At 33.5% G+C, this 24,134-nt stretch overlaps 1 protein-coding gene across 5 annotated transcripts in view; it reads right to left on the bottom strand.

The window, feature by feature from the left end:
- Positions 1 to 23,843, bottom strand: part of LOC129808021 (protein split ends) — a 168,491-nt gene extending 144,648 nt beyond the window's left edge. For 3 of the 5 annotated variants that reach the window (XM_055857672.1, XM_055857671.1, XM_055857673.1), the window contains exons 1-2: positions 23,663 to 23,843; positions 16,500 to 18,250 (exon numbers count right to left, since the gene is read on the bottom strand). In XM_055857672.1, coding sequence (XP_055713647.1) covers positions 16,500 to 16,582 — 83 coding nt within the window. In that variant the 5' untranslated portion in view covers positions 16,583 to 18,250; positions 23,663 to 23,843. The remainder of the gene's footprint in view (positions 1 to 16,499; positions 18,251 to 23,662) is intronic. The other 2 variants (XM_055857669.1, XM_055857670.1) reach the window with 2 other exon arrangements.
- Positions 23,844 to 24,134: the final 291 nt, after the last annotated feature.

The following is a 24,134-nucleotide window of genomic DNA, read 5'->3' as shown; positions in this document are numbered from 1 at the left end:
AATAAAAGAAAATCCATATTATTCGAAGGCATGAACGTTCGCAGGGAGATTACTTTCCCCTACATATTAAAACTTAAAATTCAAGACAGATGAAGACACATAAAGATCGCCTTGAACTTATTTTGTAAACTATTTAAAAGATGGCAATAGTTTTAAAAACGTCTTAAATAGACCTAAAACTTAATGATACCTATAAGAGATTTTTAAAAAATCCGAGGTAACATATATACAAGAAAACTGAAGAAACTAGGTGTCTGGTATCTAATGTATCAAAAGTATCTAAGGCAAGGGTAAAAGTAAAGGGTAGCCCGGGTAGCCCAGTTGAACTGTAACCAAATTCAGATCGCTATAATTTTCAGACTTCAAAAACAGTGGTTTAAAAATGTTACGGTTCAATTAGAGCACCTCATATATCGACGGCTCCATTCCATACTATGCTAAGTCGACTTAGCCTTTTATTACTCCAAGAGATATGTTGTTCCTAGGACCGAGATCTACAACTGGTGAAAATTTGGTGGTCATCCGACGTCCGGGTAACGAGATATTACATTTTTTCTAAAAAAAAAAAATTACGGAGGCAGCATAGGAAATCGCCAACTTCAAATGGCTCTCCTGAAATGTTGTCATTCTGAGATAACATAGTATGGAGTGGAAGCGTCGATATGTTCCAAGCGGTGATGGCCAAAATCCCGATCGGGATTTTGCCTTTTTGGGACTTTTGCTTTTCGGGATTTTGGTTTTTCGGGATTTCGGCTTTCAGGATTTCGACTTTTCGGGAATTTGGCTTTCAGGATTTTGACGTTCAGAATTTTGGCTTTCGGTATTTCGACTTTTCGGGAATTTGGCTTTCAGGATTTTGACGTTCAGAATTTTGGATTTCGGTATTTTGACTTTTCTGGAATTTGGCTTTCAGGATTTTTGCTTTTGGTATTTCGACTTTCCGGGAATTTGGATTTCAGGATTTTGACGTTCAGGATTTTGGCTTTCGGTATTTCGACTTTTCGGGAATTTGGCTTTCAGGATTTTGACGTTCAGGATTTTGGCTTTCGGTATTTCGACTTTTCGGGAATTTGGCTTTCAGGATTTTGACGTTCAGGATTTTGGCTTTCGGTATTTCAACTTTTCGGGAATTTGGCTTTCAGGATTTTGACGTTCAGGATTTTGGCTTTCGGTATTTCGATTTTTCGGGAATTTTGCTTTCAGGATTTTGACGTTCAGAATTTTGGCTTTCGAGATTTTAGCTATTCGAGATTTCGACTCATTCGCGATTTTGGCGTTCAAATAAACGCAGCTCTGTGTTTATAATAAATACAGCTCTGGATTATAGGGCTTTACAGTATTTTAGTAAGACCGCTAATAGGAATTGTCAAATCTAGAATACAAGAGAAGTAGCAGTAAGAATTCAAGTTTAACGTCTAACTGGCCTAGTCGTATTTATTAAAATAAATATCTCAAAATCTTTTCAGTAAACATCTACTCAGTCATAGAAGCTTCACCAATCTGGACAGAAGCTGAGCTATAATATCACAAAACCAAATTCGAAGCATTCATTTTCTTCCTTTCAATGTTCCATATTCTTTTTGTGAAACTCAATAAAAAGAAGGAAAAAACTATACCATCGTCTTTCAGTAAAATATTCAGAAAGTATTTTCAAGTAATTTGCTAAAGACGAATGCAAAGAATGTCAGAATGAATATGAAAGACTCTGAAAGAAAACAGGTGGACTCAATTAGGAGAGCAACTTTAGAGAGAAAAAAACCACATCAAGATAATTAAGTATTTTCGATAATGTCCCTGGATATTACTTCTCTTATTTTTCTCGCCGAGGAGTGAAAGCATTATCATTGAACTTGTTTCTTGACTTTTTGAGAAATCACATCACCATCAAAGACAAAATGGATGGATTTTCTTATGATTCTACTTCCTCTCTTAACTCCCCTCCCTCATCATCCATCTTGAGATTCAAAATGAGATCGAGTGATGTGGGTATGGAAAAGAAAAAAGAGCAAGAGAGAAAAAAATTAATATTCATGGAATGGTGGAATAAATTCATTTAATTCCTCACTCTCTTCAGCCATTCTTGGTGAATTGAACTCTGTCTCGTCTTCGTACCATCTTCAATCTTATACCAGTTCCTAATTGACTCAGGTGTCTTTTTTATACAGTCTCACATACCACTTTGGCATACATGCAAATAAAATTACCAAAGGAAAAATATATGTAATATGAAAGTCAACAAAAAAATAAGCTAACGAGTTGTAAGGTAATTGATAAGAAAGCAAAACGTACATTTCTCTGTATCGATTGAGAGCAAAAGAGGAACAATTAGGATCATTATAAAATTTCAACAAGCCTAAGTGTTATTATACAAATTGTTTACGGAATGACTAATAATTTACTTTATTTTAAAGTCAACAAAAATTCAAATATGATTTCAGCAAGAATTTTCTAATTGGTTTTAGAATTTATTCTATAAAGTTAATAAAATTTTATGTTTTCTCTTCACATTTCTACCATCAATAAATTGTATTAAAATATTTACACACTCCTCATAATTGCAATTATAGAAATATTCCAAGCGTATAGATAGATTTTTCAATCTACAATTTTTTTTCTATTTTTTTTTACATAACCCCTCACTCTTATAAATTTATTGTACAAATGGAAACTTTTTTTGTACTCCATATACAACTCATCTAGATTATAATTTTTCTATCGCTTTATTTTTTTCCCTATGCGTCTTTGTCCAATTCTATCGGAAAACTCTGCTTTTAATGCATTCACATAGGTAAAATAAATAATAATATTTTTTCTCTTTCCCAATTCTTTTCAACCCATCCAAGCCACGATTGTAATCTGCCAAATGGAATAAAAATACAAAATGGTAAAAACCTTTCACGTAAAACTAAAAAAAAATGCACTAGACTTTTTTTTTAATATTATAATTTTTTTTCCACCAACATTTTCCAGCCTCAATGTGGCAAAAAAGAGTGAGATAGTCTGATACAGCCCTCATAGTACCGGAGCTCCAAAGCTATGCTACATACATATATGGAATACTCAATGGAGTTGCTGTTGTTAGGCTCCAGTGAGTTCCCATCAGATAAGCCACCCCCTCTGTGAACATACACATCAAAGTGGAGAGAATAAAACACGAAGCTCCAAGTGTCGGACTCTATTATTGCATTAAAAAAAGAAAAACTTTGTTCTTTCCTTTTATATATTTTTTTCTATAGGGTTCTCCCTTATAAAACTTCTGAAAACTATTCAGAGGACTTCTTTGAATGTTTCAGTTCTTGAAAAACTAAAAGATTGCTATTTGATAGACTTTAAAGCTACGTATAATGCTTTTTACTAAAATAATTATCCTTTTTCTAAAACCAGTTTTTTTTTAAACTTACAGTTACGGTGAAAAGAAAATATTTCACTTTTAAAGAGAATCATAGAATCCACATAATGGCAGTACTCCAGGTAATAAATAAAACCCAATTACCTCCAGGTATAGTTTTGAGGATACTATTTTAGGATTTAGGTCACTAAGGTGATAAAATATTCCAATCCAAATTGATTTTTGACTTTAAAATAATACAAAAGAAGCACAATGAAAACCACATTCTATTTATACGGTAGCACAATACAAAAGGGATTTAAATTTTCGCTCTAAACTAAAACAATAAATACCCTTCTTAGGGAAAAAGTCATTTTAGAAAATCCCAATGGTAACCAAACGTTTTAAACTTCACTCTTTTTACTTTTGCAAACATTTTCCATTGAATTTGTGTGGTCTCTAGGGGGAGGTTGTGCAGCTTCGTACGGACAATGATGTCCAAGATTTAGCATTTTTTACTGGATGCCACACAAACCACTATGTCAAAAAAATCTCTTACTGGGTACATCATTCCGGCTCATAAAATTCCTGGAAATCCTTGGATTTTCCTCTACAGGAAAATGAAAATTTAGTGACGATTTTTACGAAACTGCCCTGGTTTGCTCAGCTTCGTACAACATTTTGCCCACCTATGTAGGCTTCATTTTTCCAGGAAACATTACACCAGACACAAAAATTTTTGGGACACATTTGGGCATCGCTACCTAGATGGAACTGTCATCTACTTCTTTTCACCGTTTGTATACTTGAATAACCATTTTTGCACTGCATTCTGACAGTCAATTAAATGTTTGGCTAGGTGTGATTCTCTCATAAACACATCTCTTGTAATCCTCGCATTTTCTCTAACCAATCGGTTTTATAGAACATATTTCGGACATAACTAATTTCGAAAATGATCTGCCACCAATTTAAAATGAAATGTGGGAAGTTCCACTTAAAAAAAAAAAAGAAAAATTGAATAAGAAATACTCATAATGCATCGAAGTGGCAATTAAAGAATCACATCTACCATAAGCAGTCTTGCTTCATCACTGCACAAATCAGAAAGCACTAATCATGCGTATTGCAATCCTAGGATTTTCTCTAACACCTACAATCTGTCTTACAGACCATCTCTTGAACATAAATGATTCTGGAAATGACCAGTGACCAATTCAAAGTAATATGGAGAAAATTCTGTGTGAAAACAAAGGAAATTTAATGAAAAATGCTCAAAAAGCACCGCATTGGCAGTGAAGGAATCAAACCTACCATAAACAGATTTAGGCTTAACGTTTGATTTGATAGAAGTAAAAGAAAAGCATTTCATGAAGTCTCATTTTAATCAGGAAATGCGTGTTTTCCTTCGAAATTTTCATGAAAATCGTTTAATATCCCAATTTTCTTGTGAACGTATTCAGCGAAATCTCTTATGGGTCAAATATTCTAGAGCAGTGTGCACAGTATGACTCACAACAGTGAGGAATTCTCAAAGTCAATGGTCAATAATTTTGATAGATGTTTTTACGAAGCTGTAAAATTCAATTTTCCCGAGCTACGAAGATGGTAATTTTTATGAATTTTCCTCTATCCTGAAAAATGAATCCCTTCGAGTAAAATATTTTTACGGTGAATATTAACCTTGATAAACCCTCTTTAACTTGGAATAATTCTGTTTTCGAAAACAAACTTGAAGTGTGAAAAAATGCATCAAATACATCAGAATTACGATTTTAGGCCCATTTTTATTTTTGCCTTTTGGACCCAGGAAAAGAGGCCTAGGCTTCCAAGTTTGTCAGGAAATGTGAGATGTTGGACTAGCTATTAGAATATATAACCATGGATGAAATTCATTTATTAACTTGTAAAAAAATCAACTTTTACGAAGCTGCAACATTACGAAGCTGCAAAACTTTCCCCTATTTAGACCCTTTAGATACGAATTACTCCAAGGATTTTCTCTTGTATATCCCCCTTTTGTTTTGCAAAAAAATCAACATCAACAATGTTGTTCTGTGATAAAGAGTAGAGAAAATTTCTCATTTAAACCCGCTTTTTGTCTTTTGCTAATGAATGTCTTGGGCTTCGTTTTCCTTTTTTTCTCTCCTTCTTTTTAGTACACACTCAACTGACAAGACTAGCAGACAGAAACTCCCCTCTATATTATGCTGCTTTTTCACTCCACAGTCTCTAATATAAAATTTCTTATCTAATTTAATCAACTTTAATGATATTCTTACTCTTGCCTCTTCAACACCCTCCCATACACATTGTTCCGGGTATAATGTATATTACTAACTGCAATTCGCAATGTGGATAAAAAGTTTTGCTTTTTTTCTCTTCAATTGAGATGAAATACGAAATTTTCTTAAACGTTTCAACTTCAAGTTCTGCAAGAGACATTTTGTTCATATTTTCTCTTACAATTTACACTGAATATGTAGCTTGAGGTATAGAAAAAAAAATTTCTACATCAAAAAATTTTCCACTCTTATTTCTCTCACCTTCTTTTCTATAATATCGTTATATTTCTTTTAACACAATCTATTATGCTCTTTTCCTTTTTTGAACATTTTCTCTCAGTCTCACACCATATCTCGCCTTCACAATTTAGTCCCGTTTTGTACAATTGCATTGCAATACAATATGTTGTGGTAAAATGTTGAAAATCAGCTCTATTGAGCAAAAAGCAGCATTTTCTTCAAATACACACTCTTAGAGCAAAATTTTATCTTGTTGCTTTTATACGTTATAATATTTTTCTTTCAATTTTTTTTTATACATATATATTCCATACAATTTTCAAAGAAAACGACACATTCAACATGCTTAACACATAGAGTCGAAGCTTTCATAGAAATCAGCCCTCATTCAGTTCCATTAGAGTACAGTAATGCCAACATTTCATTATCATTCTAGCCATTCTAGAGAATGTGATATTTTCATTTATTATTCCTTTTCTTTCTTTATTCTTTTCTTCTTCGTTCTTTTTTTTATTTTTTACAGCAAACTGAATTGCTTGATAAAGGAAAATATACGTGTTTTTTTACCATATTCCACCATTAACAATACTTGTAATAGTAAAAAGAAAATGACTTTTTTCCCTAGAAATAGGAAAACATAAGTAAAAGATAGTTAATATGGTTAATCTAATAAAAATTTATAGTTTTCCTATTGCCATTGATATAATAAAACTATAAAACACGAATTTGAGACTTAAAAAAAACAGCGATGCAATAAAATCTTGAACTCTTCATCATATCGACCTTTCCATCAATTAGTATCATAATATTGGCCATTTTTTCATATTAGAAAGCCAAAAAATAATTCAACATCAATCAAATAGAAATAAAATTAAACTATAGCATAAATTTTCCATAAAATTTACAGATAAACGTTTTAAATCAAACCGTTTTTTAACCATATCGAGAACTAGAAAAAATATTGTAGCAAGACTTGCTACAGGCTCGCACCAGAACATGCTGGAGCACCCAACTTGCTTGTGTCCGGGAGTGAGCCACCATTGCTTATTCCAAGATAGCCACGAATCTGGCATCCTCATCGCTTCACTTCTCTGGTGACGACCGACTGAGGAGCCGATTCTATTGTACCTTCGGAATAACTCGGCGAGCACTCACAACCCTATCTAGTGGAACTGTAGCGATATCGTAACTTGAAGTTAGCCACCGTTATAGCACTCCTCAAAGTTACCACCCCAGCTGAACAACGCTGGTACCGTTACCTTAGAAGAGTCTTCGTCAGGACAGGCTTTCTCATTCCAAATCCTCTAGGCTCAAAAGTCCTACTACAATATGTCATACATAGGGTAAATTAAGCTAATTCAAAACCTGATCCATATGGAAAATTTTCGCTACTCCAAATGGAAACGTCATTGTTTTCATGATAAACGGACGGGAACGGTTTTTAGCCATCCATATATTCGTGGTCAGGAAGTGTCAAAACACATACTGGCAAAGTTTGGGGCCGATCGGAGGACATGAGGTTTTGTTAGGATTATAGTAGGTGAGATTGTTAAGAATCTCACCTAATACAGTACAAAATTATTATAGTTATATATTTTCTATACCGCAGTTTCATTATTTAGTTAATTTTGCTCCAAATAAGGCGAAAATCCATTCATATTCACAAATTTTAATTTAGTTATTTCTCAGAAAAATTAAAAGTGTACCTTTTCACCATCGAATTTTTCATCGATTGACCATGTTTTCCAATGAAAAACACAATGAGATGACTGTTGTTTATTCGTTTTGTTTAACTTTTATGTCATATTTTTGGCTAATTTTAGTTAAATTAAGTGCTAATCTTTATTGTTAACGGTACGTGAAGTTTTCTAATGAAATAATTACCTATTTCGTGAACAAAAAGGATTTTTCTGAAGTGTCTGCAAATGCTTCAATAGGAGATTTTCTTATTATTTTAGATGGAAAAGGAGAAAAGACAAGGAATAAGAACAAATCCTGCACTCAAGAGCAACTCAACAAGGTTTTGGAAGGCTTTCGTCGCGGTTTCACTTACACTGTTTGTCTCCAATTAGAAACTTTCCCTTGTCTCCATTTGGATTCATTTGTTTCCAATAGAAGCATTTTACACTCGCGTATTTTTCTTGTATTTAAGTTTTCAAATTATATCTAAAGAATTTTCACTAAACAGCAACATTCTAGAAGAGTCAAGGAGCAAATTTATGTAATTCTCTTCAGAAAAAATATGTACTTAATGTGGTGAATCTTCTGTCAAAATTAAAGCGTTTGAAAATAGTTTTGAATTAGGACATTTACCCTACTTGAATATCCATCCATCCGTTTCAAAGATAACGTACCTTGAAACTTGTATTAACACTTTGATCTTAGTCGTTAGGCCAAGAAACGACGGTTTTCTAACTGTTATACAGATTTTATACTAGTTTTATATGTTCAATTGGAATTTATTTACCAACTATTGTAAATAACTTGTGTGAAACAGAATATAACTTCCATAATAAATTCATATTTGAACTCTAATGATAATAGTGCTTACTTGAGATTTACTTCAGAGTGAATGTCTGATAAGTCATGTCTGAATGTCAGTTTTTCGAAGGGTTTTGTTTAATTCAAACAATTAACCGATCGGACGTTATGAATCGGATTGTTAACGACCATACTTCAGTTCTAGAATTAAAGAAAAAGCTTACGCATAGTAGGGAGGCAAAGTCACTCACATCTACGGTTCTAAGGAAGAAGAGTGACCAAAACTTGATTTCTTAAGCGACTTATTGTTAGTTTCAACTGATAATATACAGTAGGGTAAAATGGTATAATTTGGAATCATTTCTTTTTCGGAATTTTGGGATTTCCTCACTGTTTAAGTCGGTGAAAGAGAAAAAGAAAACCACGAAGATGTACAAGATTACATTCTAGAGTACTTCTTCGTTGTTTCTCCTTTTGCCATCTAAAAATGTTAGGAAACCTAGCAGTTCGAAATTAGACATGATTCCAAATTATCCCATCTTACCCTATAACGTTGTATTACGAATATCTCGATACGATTAATAATACGGTGTAATTATAACCCTTTTTAGGTGTATTACGAGTTAAAGTTACCCTTCTTTCATGTTGATTTTACCCTTAAAAGGTGTAAAATTAACTTTAAAAGAAGTTGATATATTTTTACACCCAAAACGTGTTAAATTTATGACGAAAAAAAGTTAATCGCAGCCTCTTCTTTTTCTCAGTGTATGTACTATGTAGCACTATATCACTACGTAAGTCACAATTCATAATTATACCGTTCTTGAACAACTTAAGTAAATTATACTACTAAATCAAAGGTATTTAAGATGAAAAACGGTTTTATTACGTGAAGGTAGATGTAAATTCAATTGCCAAACTTGTTAAAGAAAATCAGTATACAAGTAGATTCTGCAATCATTAGAAGTAGAAAGCTACAAAGTTGGAAGCCTAGTCTACATTTCGATTAAAGTCTTCGAACCAAGTGAATTTAGTCATTTGGCAACATTGGAAATTTATAATCTTAAATCTTTGCAATTGTAACTTCAGAGACTACCTAAAAAGTAGAATTGATATGAAATTTCTCATTTTATAATGGATACAAATAAAAAAAATTGCAAGACCAAGACAGAGTTAGAAAAAAATTCAGGAAAATATTTCAAAAATTTTCACATAAAGTTGGCAACAATGTCACAATATGCATTGAAAAGTACCAGCTATGTATATGTATATATGTACAATTATACCAAACACTATCTCAAATAGGATGATGTGTGAGCAAGAGAGGGTAATATACCATCAATATATTTTGTATCTCATTCCAACTTATGGAATTTCCATGAATTACCACAGTCGGAGCTTGTCGCTCCTGTTGGTAGTATTGCTTCTGAAGCTGCTGCTGCCATCATAACATATTAATATATATGTATACCTATATCCAACATAAGGCATCAAATATCTACATATACCCATAGCTATATAGTAGTTAGATATAGCAAGAGAGGAAAAAAAAGGTCCTCGTCTCTCTCCCAACAACGCCGTAGCAGAAAACTTCATTCGAAAATTTTGTATCCGTGTATTATTTCTATCTCACTCTATCTTTCCTGAAAATCTCACATTTCAATATGCCATCTCGCTCGCACTTTCACACAGAATCCTCAAAGTTTTCATCAATATTGCGCAGGAGGAAAGGAGATGGCGATACATTGAGGATTTTTGCCCTATGGATTTCTCTCCGATGTCGCTATGTTTTGGACGTCTCTTTTTTTTCGACGTGTGCGACAAGATACGATAGCATATAAAACAGGGACCATTCGTGTTGTTTTTTTTTCAAGTGATTCCCCCCCTTTCCTAAGCCCCCACATCATACGTATATATACTGTGTAAATCGTATAAATCTCGCCTTCTTCCATCTCCTCAAAATACTCTTGCCTCTCTTTTTCATTCTCACGCCATAATTTTATTCCTTCTCTCTCTCTGACATCATCGCATATAGTCAAATCATGAGAATCTCTCTTTTCCCCTTTCAATCATCCATCTATCGACCATATACGTATAATTTCTACACAATTTATATCGTATATTTATATATAGCAACGTCCCTATCTATATTTATAATAATAAAATATATAATTATATCGCCAACCATTTTACCATCTATCTCCCTCTACCGTTAAAGTGTGAAGAGTACAATATATGTTCACTCTCATGCTAAGTCCGTTCATTCGTAACATGTATTTGTGTATATTTTAAGACAATTGGTGAAGTATAGGTTTTTATATAGGAAAAGTACTGAAGAGCGGTCTCTGTTCTACATAATACTCCTCTCTATATACACTTATATCTCTAGTTATAATACATAGCCCTGACTCACTCACTCTATCTCCCTCTGATACACACATAATCCTTACATGCTATCTCTCTCATACTGCCTGCTGTATTATATTTCTCACAGAAATACCACGTATATTATAAAACGATGGCCATACTGAAAATATCGACTTGATGGGTTTCAAGCAGTCAGCTCCGTTCAAGTTCCCAACATTTTCTGTCTCTGACGTTTTTTTTTATCCTCTACTTCATCTTCGAGCCTCTTCTGTACTTTTCACATCGTTTTCTTTGCTTTTTACTTAAAATATTTGTCTTTTCACTCATCCCACCATCTTATGCACTCACATTTTGTCATTCCAGCCATTTCAAATAGATATTATAATCAAAACTCGTCGAAAACTAGTCGAATCGAGAGAAATCAGCCTATTTTTACGATATTTTCGCAAAATCTACTCGATAATGCATCATATTCAACATTTTTATTGCATTTTCAGTGGTTTTTGCCACAAAAAGTGATCAAATTGGCATTTTTCCGTCATTTTCTTCTTCATTCTCTCAATTCCCCTCTTGTAAATTCCCGCTGTAAGACCGCTTTTAGCTCAAGTCTTTCCACATTTATTATGTACTTCTGACCATATGTAATGTACAAAAGAAGAGAATTGTACACATTTGCCCATTTTATATCTCCATGGCTTTTTATATTGATATATGTATATATAAAGTCTAAATAAATATAGTTGCTGTAATGGCCGTTGTGAAAACGTTGCTTGCAATTTATTGCGTTAGTTTCTTTTATCCTGCTTACTCAGCCATCTACGACCATTATTGCCATCTCACTCCCACTTATACCAGTATTTTTCTTCTCTTTGCTTTCAACATGAAGGAAATACCTTTTTATACGTCTTTTTTTCTCTATTTCTTCTTCCCATTATTTATATTATATTTCTACCTTCTCAAAGACGTTGTATTATTTCCTCTACCCTCTCCCATATGCCGATATTCTCTTTCTTTTTTTTTTAATTCTTTATTCAATAAATACTACATAAAAATTTTGCTCCTTCCTGAGTATATTATATATACCGGAGAGACCCCGAAAGACTTGAGTTATAAAAATTATATTTTATATATTAGAACCAAGGGGTTCACTTTGAGCCCTGTTGAGACAAGAACCAAACACAAAATTGGGCAGGGAAAGCATAAGAGAGAGAAATGTGTTTAATCCGCTCTGCTTGTTCACAAATTACAAGTCTTGTCTCTAATTCAGAACATCCTCGGCAAATGTCCACCCAAAACTCGAAACGGATAAAAAACCCCAGAAAACTCATGAAAATGGAAGGAATACTTCAAGATAGAAGTTTCTTTGTAGTACAAGAGAAATATAGCTATCCTCAATTGGTAATTCTTTGGACCTTAAATGGCAAAGTTGAATAGCACGACTCAACTTGATGAAAAATTCAACTTATACACAAATAGGATGGTTAAATAGAAAATTTCCATTTATAGCAATATTTGGCATGCCATTGAAAGATTTATGATTAAAAGGAGGTATATGAATTATTTTCAGAAACTACAAAAAAAAAACAAAATCCATGCTGCGTGCTGGTATTTTTCCCAAAAATGCACGTACATGGGACGTTTTTTTTTCTCTGAGGGAAAAGAAACAGAACAGAACTCATAAATAACAAAAAATTTCTCGTAGAGACAGTCATACAGGAAATAAACCATTTTGTGAAACTAAAGAAACCCTCAGAGAAAAGATCCAAAGACGCGTAGTAAGGTGTTTTCTAAGAAATTCTTATGTGAAAGCTATTTTCTTTGAATATTTTTGAAAAATGGCTAGCTACATTTGAGAAAACGGTGCTATATACCCTATATACCATTGTACCAGTTTAGATATAGTAAGTCTAAATCGATCAACAAAAATACGCTGACTGGTCAGCAGTTCTTGAACTAAAAGTGCTAACCAAATATATGGAAATAGCACTACCTCGTGAGTGTCATTAGAATCGGTTAGCATTTGGTGGTCATTGGGATCTTAGGCTTAGTCCATTTACGACAGCTACTATTCTCTTAACTAGTTGCTATTTACATATCTAGGGTAAGATGGTGTAATTTGGAATCATGTCTAATTTGGAACTTTAAAATTTAAATGGAATTGCTTCTAGTATCCAGTAAGCCTTACTGTACGTAATCCTTCGAACATTACTAGTTGCTATCCTTCAATATTTAGTACCTAAATCAGATTGAAAATAAACAAGGAAAATAAGAAATTTCTAAGACTTGTTCCTCTGCTTACCATCGCGGCAGCACCTCACTATTAGCACGGTACATAGAAAGTAGTTCAAACATAAGATATTTACCAATAACAAAAACATTTCCTGAAATCATTCCTTAATCCCCAATTTTTCCCCAAAAGGGTGACTTTTTTTTGTTTTGGAGGGTATTTGTTTTTTCTGGCAATGAATGAGACAGTAACGTAAATGCTGAGGCCAAATTATCGACAAACTTTTCAAGTTAGCAATACAGCCAGAGTCGAATAGGGAACTCAGCCTAGCAAAATTCAAGCAGTGATAAAGGTTCCCCAATGGCCTCTACACACCAGAGAAATATATGTCCATATTGAAGCAAATTGTCTACGCTTAGTGTATGATCCTTTGAGATAAATATTTACTGCCAAATTTTACAGGTTAAATATCCTCAAAGATCAGTCTGATTTGAGCCATTAATCTTATTGTAGTATTATTATTATTATAGACAAGAAAAATCGAGGAAACTAGATCAAGTAAAGAGATGGCTAACAAAATTGTGAACAGATAATTTACAAATAGTTTTGTTATCAATAGAGTACACGTACAATGAATTAAAAATATCTGCATAAGTCTACGAAAGTTATGTTTTGTGTCTACCAGTGAATGCCACGCCTTGCTTGAAGTGTATCAGGAACAGACTTGGTTATGAACGAGCACAGTCGTCTTTGGACTTTTTAGTCGTAAGTGATAGAGCACTTTAGGCCAAAATACTCTAGTCAAACTTTAGTCAAGATGTAATCCGAGAGACGGATTAGTCAGAATCTGATGGAAATGTATCTGATCATTATTTTGATTATAATTAACGTCAACCTGCCTCTCGGCTTAAGTTGTAAATGTGTCTAAGGCTGGCTTGAGACCTGAACCTCATGCCAGCTCTCAAGTCTCATAGCAGCTTGTCAAATGACATTTTCCGAAAAGACAATCAAAGTGCGTTTTCAAACGTTTTTCTACAAAATTACTTCTCTCTCGAGTATGGTAGATAAATTTTATTTTATGCTTTTTTGGTATATCAGTTTTTCGTTTAAAACATCATAATGCATTACCTGAATACGAAAAACTTTTTTTTTATCTCTGAAATGACTTATTTTATGTTTCTCTATGTCACTACAAAAGTGCATTACCTTTGATAAGCCACTAACAATGCACTAAATCTTCGTTTCAACGAGGGTTTAGCTAATATGGTCTTCAGACCTAAGGTTTATTGTATGGACTAACCAGCCTAACTTCTCTAATTCCTTATCAGTTAAGATTTTCAGTAAAGCTTTGACTTAGGATTGGATATTAAGGGAAAATGATTCATTACATTCTTAAAAATCAATAAAATTGTTTTTTTTCTCAATATTTTGAGACCTTTCAGAACTGGGCTAAACCTCTAATCTGAAGACCGTCTAACGTCGGCTTCATACTGGAGGTTTAGCCCAGTTCCCAAAGGTCTCAAAAATCTAAATAATAAGCCATTTTGCTGATTTTTCAAAATCAAATGGAACATTTGTCATTAATAATCCAATCCTAAATAACACTTTCTTAAAAAATCTTGCCTGATAAGAAATTAGAGGAGTTAAGCCAGATGGCTAAGCATTAAATGTGAAGCCCGTATAAGTCACGATTTTTTTGGGCTTAGCCACAATTCGATCTTTTCAGACTATGAGGCTATTTACACCGTCGCATTAGATTGAGATTGAACTGTCTCAAAATCGGATTTTGGGAGAATTCGGTTTCAATTTAACGCGACAGTGTAAATGGCATCATTGCAACCATTTAGATTGCTAGCTTACATTAAAACTGAACTGTCCCAGGATCCAATTTTGGGACATTTCAATCTCAATCCAATGCTGCGATGTAAATGGTCTCTATAACTTAATCGCTAAGTCTCAGTCATAAGTCTTTAGTGTGAAAACCGTATAAGGCTCAGGCTGATCCCCTATTACCCCATAAAAATTGGCTTTAAAGGCTTTTAATCAGATTGATCTATTTAGGGCTTTTTAACTTTTCGATGAAAATAATCTTTTCACCCAAAAATTCAACTAACAATCAAATTTGCACACATTCTGGCTTACAAGCAATCATTCCGAAATCTGAAAGAAAACTCATTCACCAGCAACTTAAAGTTTTGCATATGTTTATTTCATTCTCTCGTACTCTTCTTCTTCTTTTAAACATCACACCAAATTCAATTTAACTCAATCGAATTTGAAAAGCAAAAGAATGAGATAGACATTGCAACTGTGTGAGAAAGAAAGGGATGCGAATTTTGACTTCACGAAAATCATATAGCTATCTTTCTTAAAAGTTTGACGTATGTCTATCCTATTCTTTCGCATTCTTCTTCTCCTTTTGAACATCACACAAAATTAAATTTAGTTCGGTCCAATTTTGAAACTGAAAATCTCCCACAAATCTTTTAAGAAAAGGACGCGAATTATGATTTCATGAAATTATACCTAGGTAAAAAGTGTGGCGAAGGCATAATGGCTCTGGCACACCTTTTAGATCAGGAAAATTTCATAAAATCGAAATTCACATCTCTCTCAAACATTTTGCATATGTCTATCCCACTCTAATGGACTCTTCTTCTTCATTTGAACATCACACCTAATTAAATTTAGTTCAATCGAATTTTAAGTGCGAAAATGAGACAAATGTATGAAAAATCTTTGAGAACGAAAGAGATGTGAATTTCGACTTCATGAAATTTTCCTGATCTAAAAGGTGTTTTAGGAGCTTTATGACTCCGACATACCTTTAGATCAGGAAAACTTCATGAAATTAAAATGCATATCCGTTTCGTTTTCAACAGTTTTGCATGTGTCTGCCTCATTCTTTCGCACCTCAAATTCGATTGAGCCTTGAGCTGAATTGAATTTGTTGTGATCTTCCTTTAATGAAGAAAATTATGAAGAAATGAGATAGACATATAAATTATTTGCAAAGTCTATCCTACTCTTTCGCACTCTTCTTCTTCTTTTTAACGTAACACCAAATTCAATTTAGACATATGGGAAACGTATGAGAGAGAAAAAGATGTGAATTTTAATTTTACGAAATTTTTCTGATCTAAAAGGTGTGCCGGAGCCAGGGGGATGACATTAGCTCTGAAAAATCCGACCAGTTTTAGTGTAAATTTTTCCCTGTTTTCGTAAACATTTCACGAGATATCTCCGAAACTACGTAGGTTGCCAATTTGGGGTTTTCGGTTGCTCATTCCATATTAAATTGGCTTTTATTTTGTATTTGTATTTTTTGCTAATTCATTCCACAATGACAGAAAAACACCGAATAAACTCCAAAGTTTTTTCGGCGCGCTAGAAACATATGGGAAACATAGGAAACGTCATACGTCATACCCCTGGCCGGAGCCATTAATTTATCAGGGCTGCGGAAGTAACTTGGAAGTAGAGCAACAAATTCGACATTTTTCATCACAAAAATAGGGATTTTTCATTAAAAAAAAAAATTAAAAAATAAAATTCAAAAATGTAGACTCACCTTTTAAAATGCTCCCGAATTCGGTCTTCGCGTACTGTTTCGGGCAAATTTCCAACCCAAAGGTGTCGAGTCTCGCGTACCATTTTGCCTCGGATTCTTCATGGAGGCGTTTCAGGGGCGTCCTCCTGAACACAACACTGTGTTTTGTCGATTTCTAACCCCCCGTTGATTATGGTTGATTTTCTTTCTCAACAACAACCAAAAAAAAAAACACTGGTGATTGCTATCGATGGATAATTAAAACACGACGAATAATATCCTCGAATGGGCTTCAATTTTTTTTTGTTAGCCCTTCCGATGTGTCTTCCTCGATCGTTGAGAAAATTTCTTCTTTTTTTTTCTTTTGAACTCTTCAATTTTCTCTCTTTCTCTTGATGTTTATTCCACAGTTGAGGAAACGATTTCACTTTGGATACGACACTTTCAAAACACTTTTCTTTTAGCACAAACCTCCTACTCTATTTGATTTTGAGAACCAGAAAAAAAAATTTTTTTAGAATAAACTAAACACAGGGAAAAGAAACTTCACTTTTTTCTTGTTTCTTCCCCTCTTTCTAAGCTTTATCCTAAAAAACTTTCGTTTTATACTTGAAAACTCTTAATCAATTTTTTCTTGACACTGTTTCGAGGGTTTCTGGAGAAAATTCTGCACACACAAAATTTTCCTCACACTTTTCCCTCTACTCCACCTTTTTTTTTTATTCTTTTGCCTTCTATCTCTCGTCACACACAGAATCACACTGAAAATGGAGAGATATATAACTTCTCTTCTTGGCTTCTCGTATTGATTTATACTTTTGCCTCAAAAAACACTGCCCAAAATTTGAGGAGTGGATCAACTAGAGGACTTCGGACTGGAGCCTCACATTGAGTCCACTTTTCCAATGATTTGGACACTCTTTCCACGATTTCATGTACATTTTCGCATCCATTTTCTTCTTTTCAGTCCCCAAATATATATAATAATAATATATCTAACAATTCTTTTCGTTTTTTTTCTTGCCTTCTTTTCTCTTCTGCGCCCAAAAAGGGGTTGTGAATGTGGGTGGAGCAACGAATAAAAAAAAATATGAGAGAACTAAACAATACACAACCAGGAAGTTCTTCAATCTGAGGAACTTCCGGAGACACTTTTCTCTCTTACCCCCGCGCGCAAAAAAAAACTACGCAAAAAGACTAAATAGCACAATATTCTTCACTGCGTATTTTCAACGATGTTTTCCACGTTCACGGTTTTTTTCAAACTTTTCCTTTTTTCCTTACTCTTAGGCGTAGCCCAACATTTTTCTCTTCACCCACTTTCCATCCCGTCTTCTTCTCCTTCCTCACTTCTCTTCTTCACTCCCGACAATTTTTCCTTTTTTTACGTTTTCTCACACCACTTGCGCCCTTGCAACGTTTTTCATTTTTCTTTTTTTTGTTAGCTGCATTCAGGACACTTCAAGGATATTTACTTCTTTTTTTTCTTGGTTCACAATTGCAACCCCTCTTTTGCCTTTTTTTCGTTACCGATCTTCGAGGGTTTGACAAAATTTTCAAAAAAAAAAAACACCGATAATTTCACTTTTTTTCAACACTTTGTCACTTGATCACTTTTTCAACAGTTTTTCTTCTTCTTCTTCTTTTCTTGGCTCATGAGGGTTTATACCTCTGTGATCCACCGTTGATGAAATCTTTTTACTTCATCTTCAGCTCTCGTACTGATGTACTTCTCTCAAATAACTTTACTGGAGACTTTCCACGGCGGAAAACTAAAAAAAAAGACGGAAAAAGAATAAAAATAGCGTAAAATAAAGAAAAACTTAAATATAATGCCCAACGCACAATTACTTTTGTTTGTAAACATGTTTTCGAAATTTTCTATAATGCCCAGCACACAATAATTTTTATTTGTAAACATGTTTTCAAAATTTTCTATAAGAGTGAGCGAGATGACTAGATCTTGATCTCACTCACTCTCATTGAAATGTCAAAAACATGTTTAATAAATAAAAGTTATTGTGCACTGGGCATAAGAGTGAGCGAGATAACTAGATCTACAGTAGAGTCTCTCAAATCTGAATCTCTCAAATTCGAAGGCCGTTTGGATTCAAAATGTCAATTATGAGGTTATGTTAGAAATTTCGTATTCTTGATGAATGAAAATCATATATATGTGCTTCTTCCTGAATGTTTACATACATTATGGTCGTGTAAAATGAAAAGGAAGTATGTTACCACAAAAACTTGCGAGAAAGTACGGGAATTTGATTCAAAGTACAATTTAATCTCACACAAATTTTGTTAGTTTTGAAAAAATCGTTCGAATTTGGGAGGTGAGAAATGTCAAAAATACCCCCCGAGCGTTCGAATTTAGGAGACTCTACTGTAAATCTTACTTATGCCCAACGCACAATAACTTTTGTTTGTAAACATGTTTTCGAAATTTCCCATGAGAGTGAGCGAGATGACTAAATCTAGGTCTCATTCACTCTCATTGAAATGTCAAAAACATGTTTACAAAACAAAAGTTAATGTGCGCTGGTCAGTACTCTCATTAAAATGTCAAAAACATGTTTGCTAAATAAAAATTATTCTGCACTGGGCATACTGTTCTACAATTGAATAAATTAAAAAAACAATTCTTATGGTTCCGGCACACCTTTTAGATCGAGAAAATTTCATGAAATCAAAATCACATCCCTTTTATTCTCGCATGCTTTGCATATGTCAATCTTATTCTTTCGCACTTCAAATTTGATTAGGCTAAATTGAATTTGGAGTTATGTTTTAAAGAAGAAAAGTGCGAAAGAATGAGATAGACATATGCAAGGCGTGTGAGAAAGAAAAGGATGTAAATTTCGACTTCATGAAATTCTCCTAATCTAAAAGGTGTGCCATAGCCTTTATGGCGCTGGCACACCTTTTCAATTGAGGGAAATTCAATCGATTGAAATTATACCTCTTACTCTTTCAAACTTAAAATCAGATATTGTTGTCTCCATTTGTCAAACGAAAATTAAAAATGAAATTGAAATTTTAATTTTCTTTTGGCAGAAAGAAACAGCCACATCTAAATTTAAGTTTGAAAGAATAAGAGGTAGAATTTCAATCGATTGAATTTCACTCAATTGAAAAGGTGTGCCATCACCATTGAAAAAAAAATAACAAAAATTTGATTTGAGAACAGATTAAATCTGTTCCGAAAACTCATAAGGAAAGATCAATGTTGCAGATTCATATTTGAAATGAGTACTACAGTAGACTTTCGCTCAATCGGCTCTTTTTCAATCGAGCGAAAAATTTTGTTGACAATTTTCACGTTTAATTATGAAGCTAGTTTGCTCAAATTCGCTGTAGTTCTTCCTATTTTATCTTGATCTTTATAATTGAGCGCTTTTTGTGGAATTTACAAAGGCTTTGACGCCCAAATCTATCGATAAACCGGATGACATTTTGCCCAAAATGCCCAATTGAGAAAGAGTCTACTGTAAATGTGAGGGGTCAACCATTTGTTTTTTAGTTTAGTGTTGCCATAGCAGAAATGAAATGTCATTTTATGAAAAAGATTCCGAGGACAAACACGAGATCAGAATCTGTGAAAATCTATTGAAAACTTGTAAGTAGGAAACAAGGAAAAGAGAGATTATGAGAAACCTAGGGAAGCGAGAATTTACTGTAAGGCTAGGCTTAGATAAAATAGACAATCATGGCTGACTCCCTCTTTTCAGATCTTTAAACACACGATCATACATCATACGTACTGAAATTATCGCAATAAAAGGATTTGAGTTTATTAAATAAAGAATATTTCGATGGAAGAATTTTACAAGAACAGTCAATATTTTGGTAAATTTTGCTAAAATTGCATAAAACGGTCTTCAGAATAAAGGTTTAACCCAGTTCTCGAAGGTCTCAAAATCTTAAATAAGAAGGAATTTTATTGGTTGATCAAAATCGAATGTATCATTTACTCTTATCATCTAATTCAAAGTCACAATTTTCCAAAAAATCTTGATTAATAAAATTAGAGAAGTGAAGCTATATGGCTAAGTTTTAGATCTGAAACCCGTATAAGTTTTCGTAGGGGCTTAAAAAACCAAAATACGAATTCATTTTAAAGAAATTTTAAAGAATTACAAAAACAACAAAAATTATTTGTAGATAAATAATTCAGTTTAACCTACCAACAGAAAACCTGAAGCTAAAGAACTTTTTTTTAGCTAAATTTTACTAAATGTTAGCAAGATTTTGCTAAATTATTGATCAATTTGAAAAAAAAAACTAATAAAAAAGGTCATATAAATCAAAACAAGTTTTCTCTGTAAGTTTGCAACTTTAAAACACTGCACAACAAAAAAGAAAAACAAGATGATATTTATTATGTAAAAAAAAACAATATAATATAATAAATCCAAGAATAAATCTTTCAAAGTATCGTTTAGTTTAGATATTTTTAATAAAATTGGTATTTGTTTTATTTACTTATTTTTTTTTTATTTTTCAATAATTTCCGAAGTCAAAAGAAATTTTATTACACACGGCTCTTCGCTATCCGGCTGACGTGGGGACAAAATGACATTTAAGGTAAAGTGCCCTCGCTCGACCAGTTCCTCGCCTCGATTGGTAGATTTATTTATTCAATTTATTCATATTTGCTATAATATTTTGCGTATGATCTAACATTAATAGGTCAATCATTCCATGAATAACACGTATAATACAAACCAGTGACAAATTCATAGAAATTGACCATCAAATATTCAAAAATTGATCCATCGGTCGAGTGAGGGTACTTTACCTTAAGTTTTTTTAATTTGGTCAACGGCTTTTATATTTTGTGCTGTATGAATTTGTTTTCTGTCGAAAAATAATGGAATTTTCTTCGTGGTACGTTTTCATTTCATTTTGTATCACGATTGTGTGTTAAAAACTTTGATTAAATGAAAATAACACATTTAGGGTCGGAGGAACGTCTGTTCGACAGGGAAACCCTATTGACACTTTTGTCAAAATGTTGAAAATTATTTAATGTATCTAGTAAAATATAAGTAATATAACGTTTTTTCTGTAATATACGTCTTATTATAAACAGAGATGTTCAAAATTCATATCCCAAATGGTATAGAGTAGGGTGTCAATAGACGTTCATTTCACTCTACTCTGGACAAACTGTGTTTCGTTAAAAAAAAAAAAAAACGTTTTGAAAACATCAATCGCCAGTATTTGACAGCTGTCACCCGGATATCGAAGTGCCGGATAACGAAGAGCTCAGTGCAACACTAAACCTACCAAGACCGGTCAAATTGCCCGGTTTAAAACCTTTTTAAACTTAACTGATATTTCAACGGTATAATGTCACTATTAAACTTTAAAAATTACTTAAAATATGCATGTATTACACTTTTGTGTTTAAATTTTTCCAAGAAAAAAATTGTTGGATATCCCACCCACCGCGGTCTGTCATTTGATAGAGCGCGCTAGGAAAAACGTTCAAAAACGGTCGGTAGGTTTAGGGTTAAATTTTGACAAAAGAAAATTCCCCAAAAAGAAGAACCAACTTCATTTCACCTGATTAAACAAAACATTGATCTATGTTTCTTGGAAAATACAGGAATTTATGTCTCGGCCGTAATTTACTACACACTCAACATCATTCTACGCTCCAGGAGAATTAGATCAAACAAGACTAAAATGATCTAGTTTTCCAAAAAAAAAGATACGACTTGATGTGCTATAAAAATAAATTCTTTAAAAAGGTTGTGGATTCTTGACAAAACCAAGAAAACAGACGTTAAAACACGTCTATCAGAGTAGCACTGTTAATTAGATTTTCTTTAAAAAAAAGTCTATTCCGATATTTCCAATTCTAACTTGATTTTTGAACTAAAAGAAAAAGATCAACTTTTATTTCCGATGACGTGTTTTTGTTTGATATCCCCCAAAAACTCAAAGCCGACTCGTTTTGAAACAAATAAAAAAAAGAGATAGAAAAAAAGCCTAATCCTCTCTACATTTTCAAACACCGAGTTTATCGAGAAAACACCCAAATATCAACTAACACAGCTGAAAATGTGAATTTATTGCTCAAAAATAATCTCAATATATAAATATATATTACACACACAGTGTCAGAAAACTTTAAAATAAAACTTAGAGGCTTGTATTTGCCATTTCACATCGGACAGGGGCAAAAAAAACAGAAAACACACATTTTGGGTGCAAGGAATTATGTAAGAGTGGAATATTTGGTGACTTCGCAGGAAATTTCTGTTTCCCAGGAGAGGAAAAGCTAGATTTTAGCGAAATTAGACGAGTTTTCACTTTAAAAAAGCAGTGGATTATTGTATTTTTTATATTTTCTGAAGTATAGTTTATTTTTATTTAAATTTTAGTTTTCTTTTGAATAAAAATTGCTTTGAGGATTTTTATTAAACATATTTTGTATGATAAATTTATACCAGTAACTTTAAAACTCGTCGAAATTGACTAACAAAAACAAATTGAAATCTAACTTCGAAAATATGAATTTCTTTTCGAAAATCAAATTTGATTCGAAAAAGATCTCTTCGGGCAAAGTTTCCCACCCCTGATTTTTTGGAATTTAATCAATATTTAAAAAACCAAGTCTTTTTTATTAAATCTTTCTTTTTCGCATATAGAAACACATACAATCCATCTTATTTTTGGGCGTGTATTGGCCTAAGAATGTATTTTCTCGCCAATATTCAATGGAAAATGGATTGTATGCGTGAGGAGGTCTCTCTCTCTTGGCTCTTGCTCTCTTTTTCTCACACGGGTCGGGGTCTTTTGCACGACACAAACCAAGAAAAGAAAAATAGAAAATATTGTGAAGAAAATCCACTGGCAAGAGCCAAAAGATTCATGAAAAAAAAAAGTGCCATTTGCCGTGGAAAATGGCCGGGAGGAGATTTTTGTGAGCGCGGGGAGGAAGAGAGAGAGAGAGAGAGAAACAAGAAAAGTCTGGGCAATGGCTGCAAACATGGAAAACGTTGTTCGATTGCGAAACAGTTCGGGGGCTAGAGAGGAGGATGCCATGAGAAAATTCCGGGAGGGCACGCGCTCGAGACGCATCGGGAAAAAGGTGTCATTGTACCCAAAAAAAAAAAAAAAGAAAAACTAAAATTGAAGGCAAAATTGTGGAAAAACTACAGGATATTTACCACAGAATCGCATGAGAATCACTCCACTGCACACTTTTAAGCACTTTGGTCTGGTTTTTCACACTTTTTCATAACTTTTGACCATCGAAAAAATGCGTTTTTCACCCAAACGATGCGCTGACGATGTTCACTCTACGCGCGTTCGCTCTTATCTGACCAAAAATGACAGAACTGCGTGTAGTTGCTGAAACGGCCGTAGTTCATGAGGAGGCGCTGATGATTGCATCAGCGCTACTCTATGCCAAGTATTTGCTTTCCCAATTAATTTCATCAACCCATCACACGATGGCGCAGCGAAAAAAATAATGCCACGTGGCTAAAGCCAAGACACTCAATAAAAGTATAAAAGTGGTGAATTAAACCAACCATGGAGAAAGATTTTTGTAGAGATTTTCGCGCGTTTTCAAATCTACAGGAAAGGTCGAGGGACAAGTAAATTAACCCATTAACCCATTCAGTCAATGTACCACAA

This window comes from Phlebotomus papatasi, chromosome 3 (assembly GCF_024763615.1).
Source record: "Phlebotomus papatasi isolate M1 chromosome 3, Ppap_2.1, whole genome shotgun sequence".
NCBI lineage: Eukaryota > Metazoa > Arthropoda > Insecta > Diptera > Psychodidae > Phlebotomus > Phlebotomus papatasi.
Note: the sequence above shows the minus strand (reverse complement) of the source record. Positions and strands in the feature narration are given on the sequence as shown.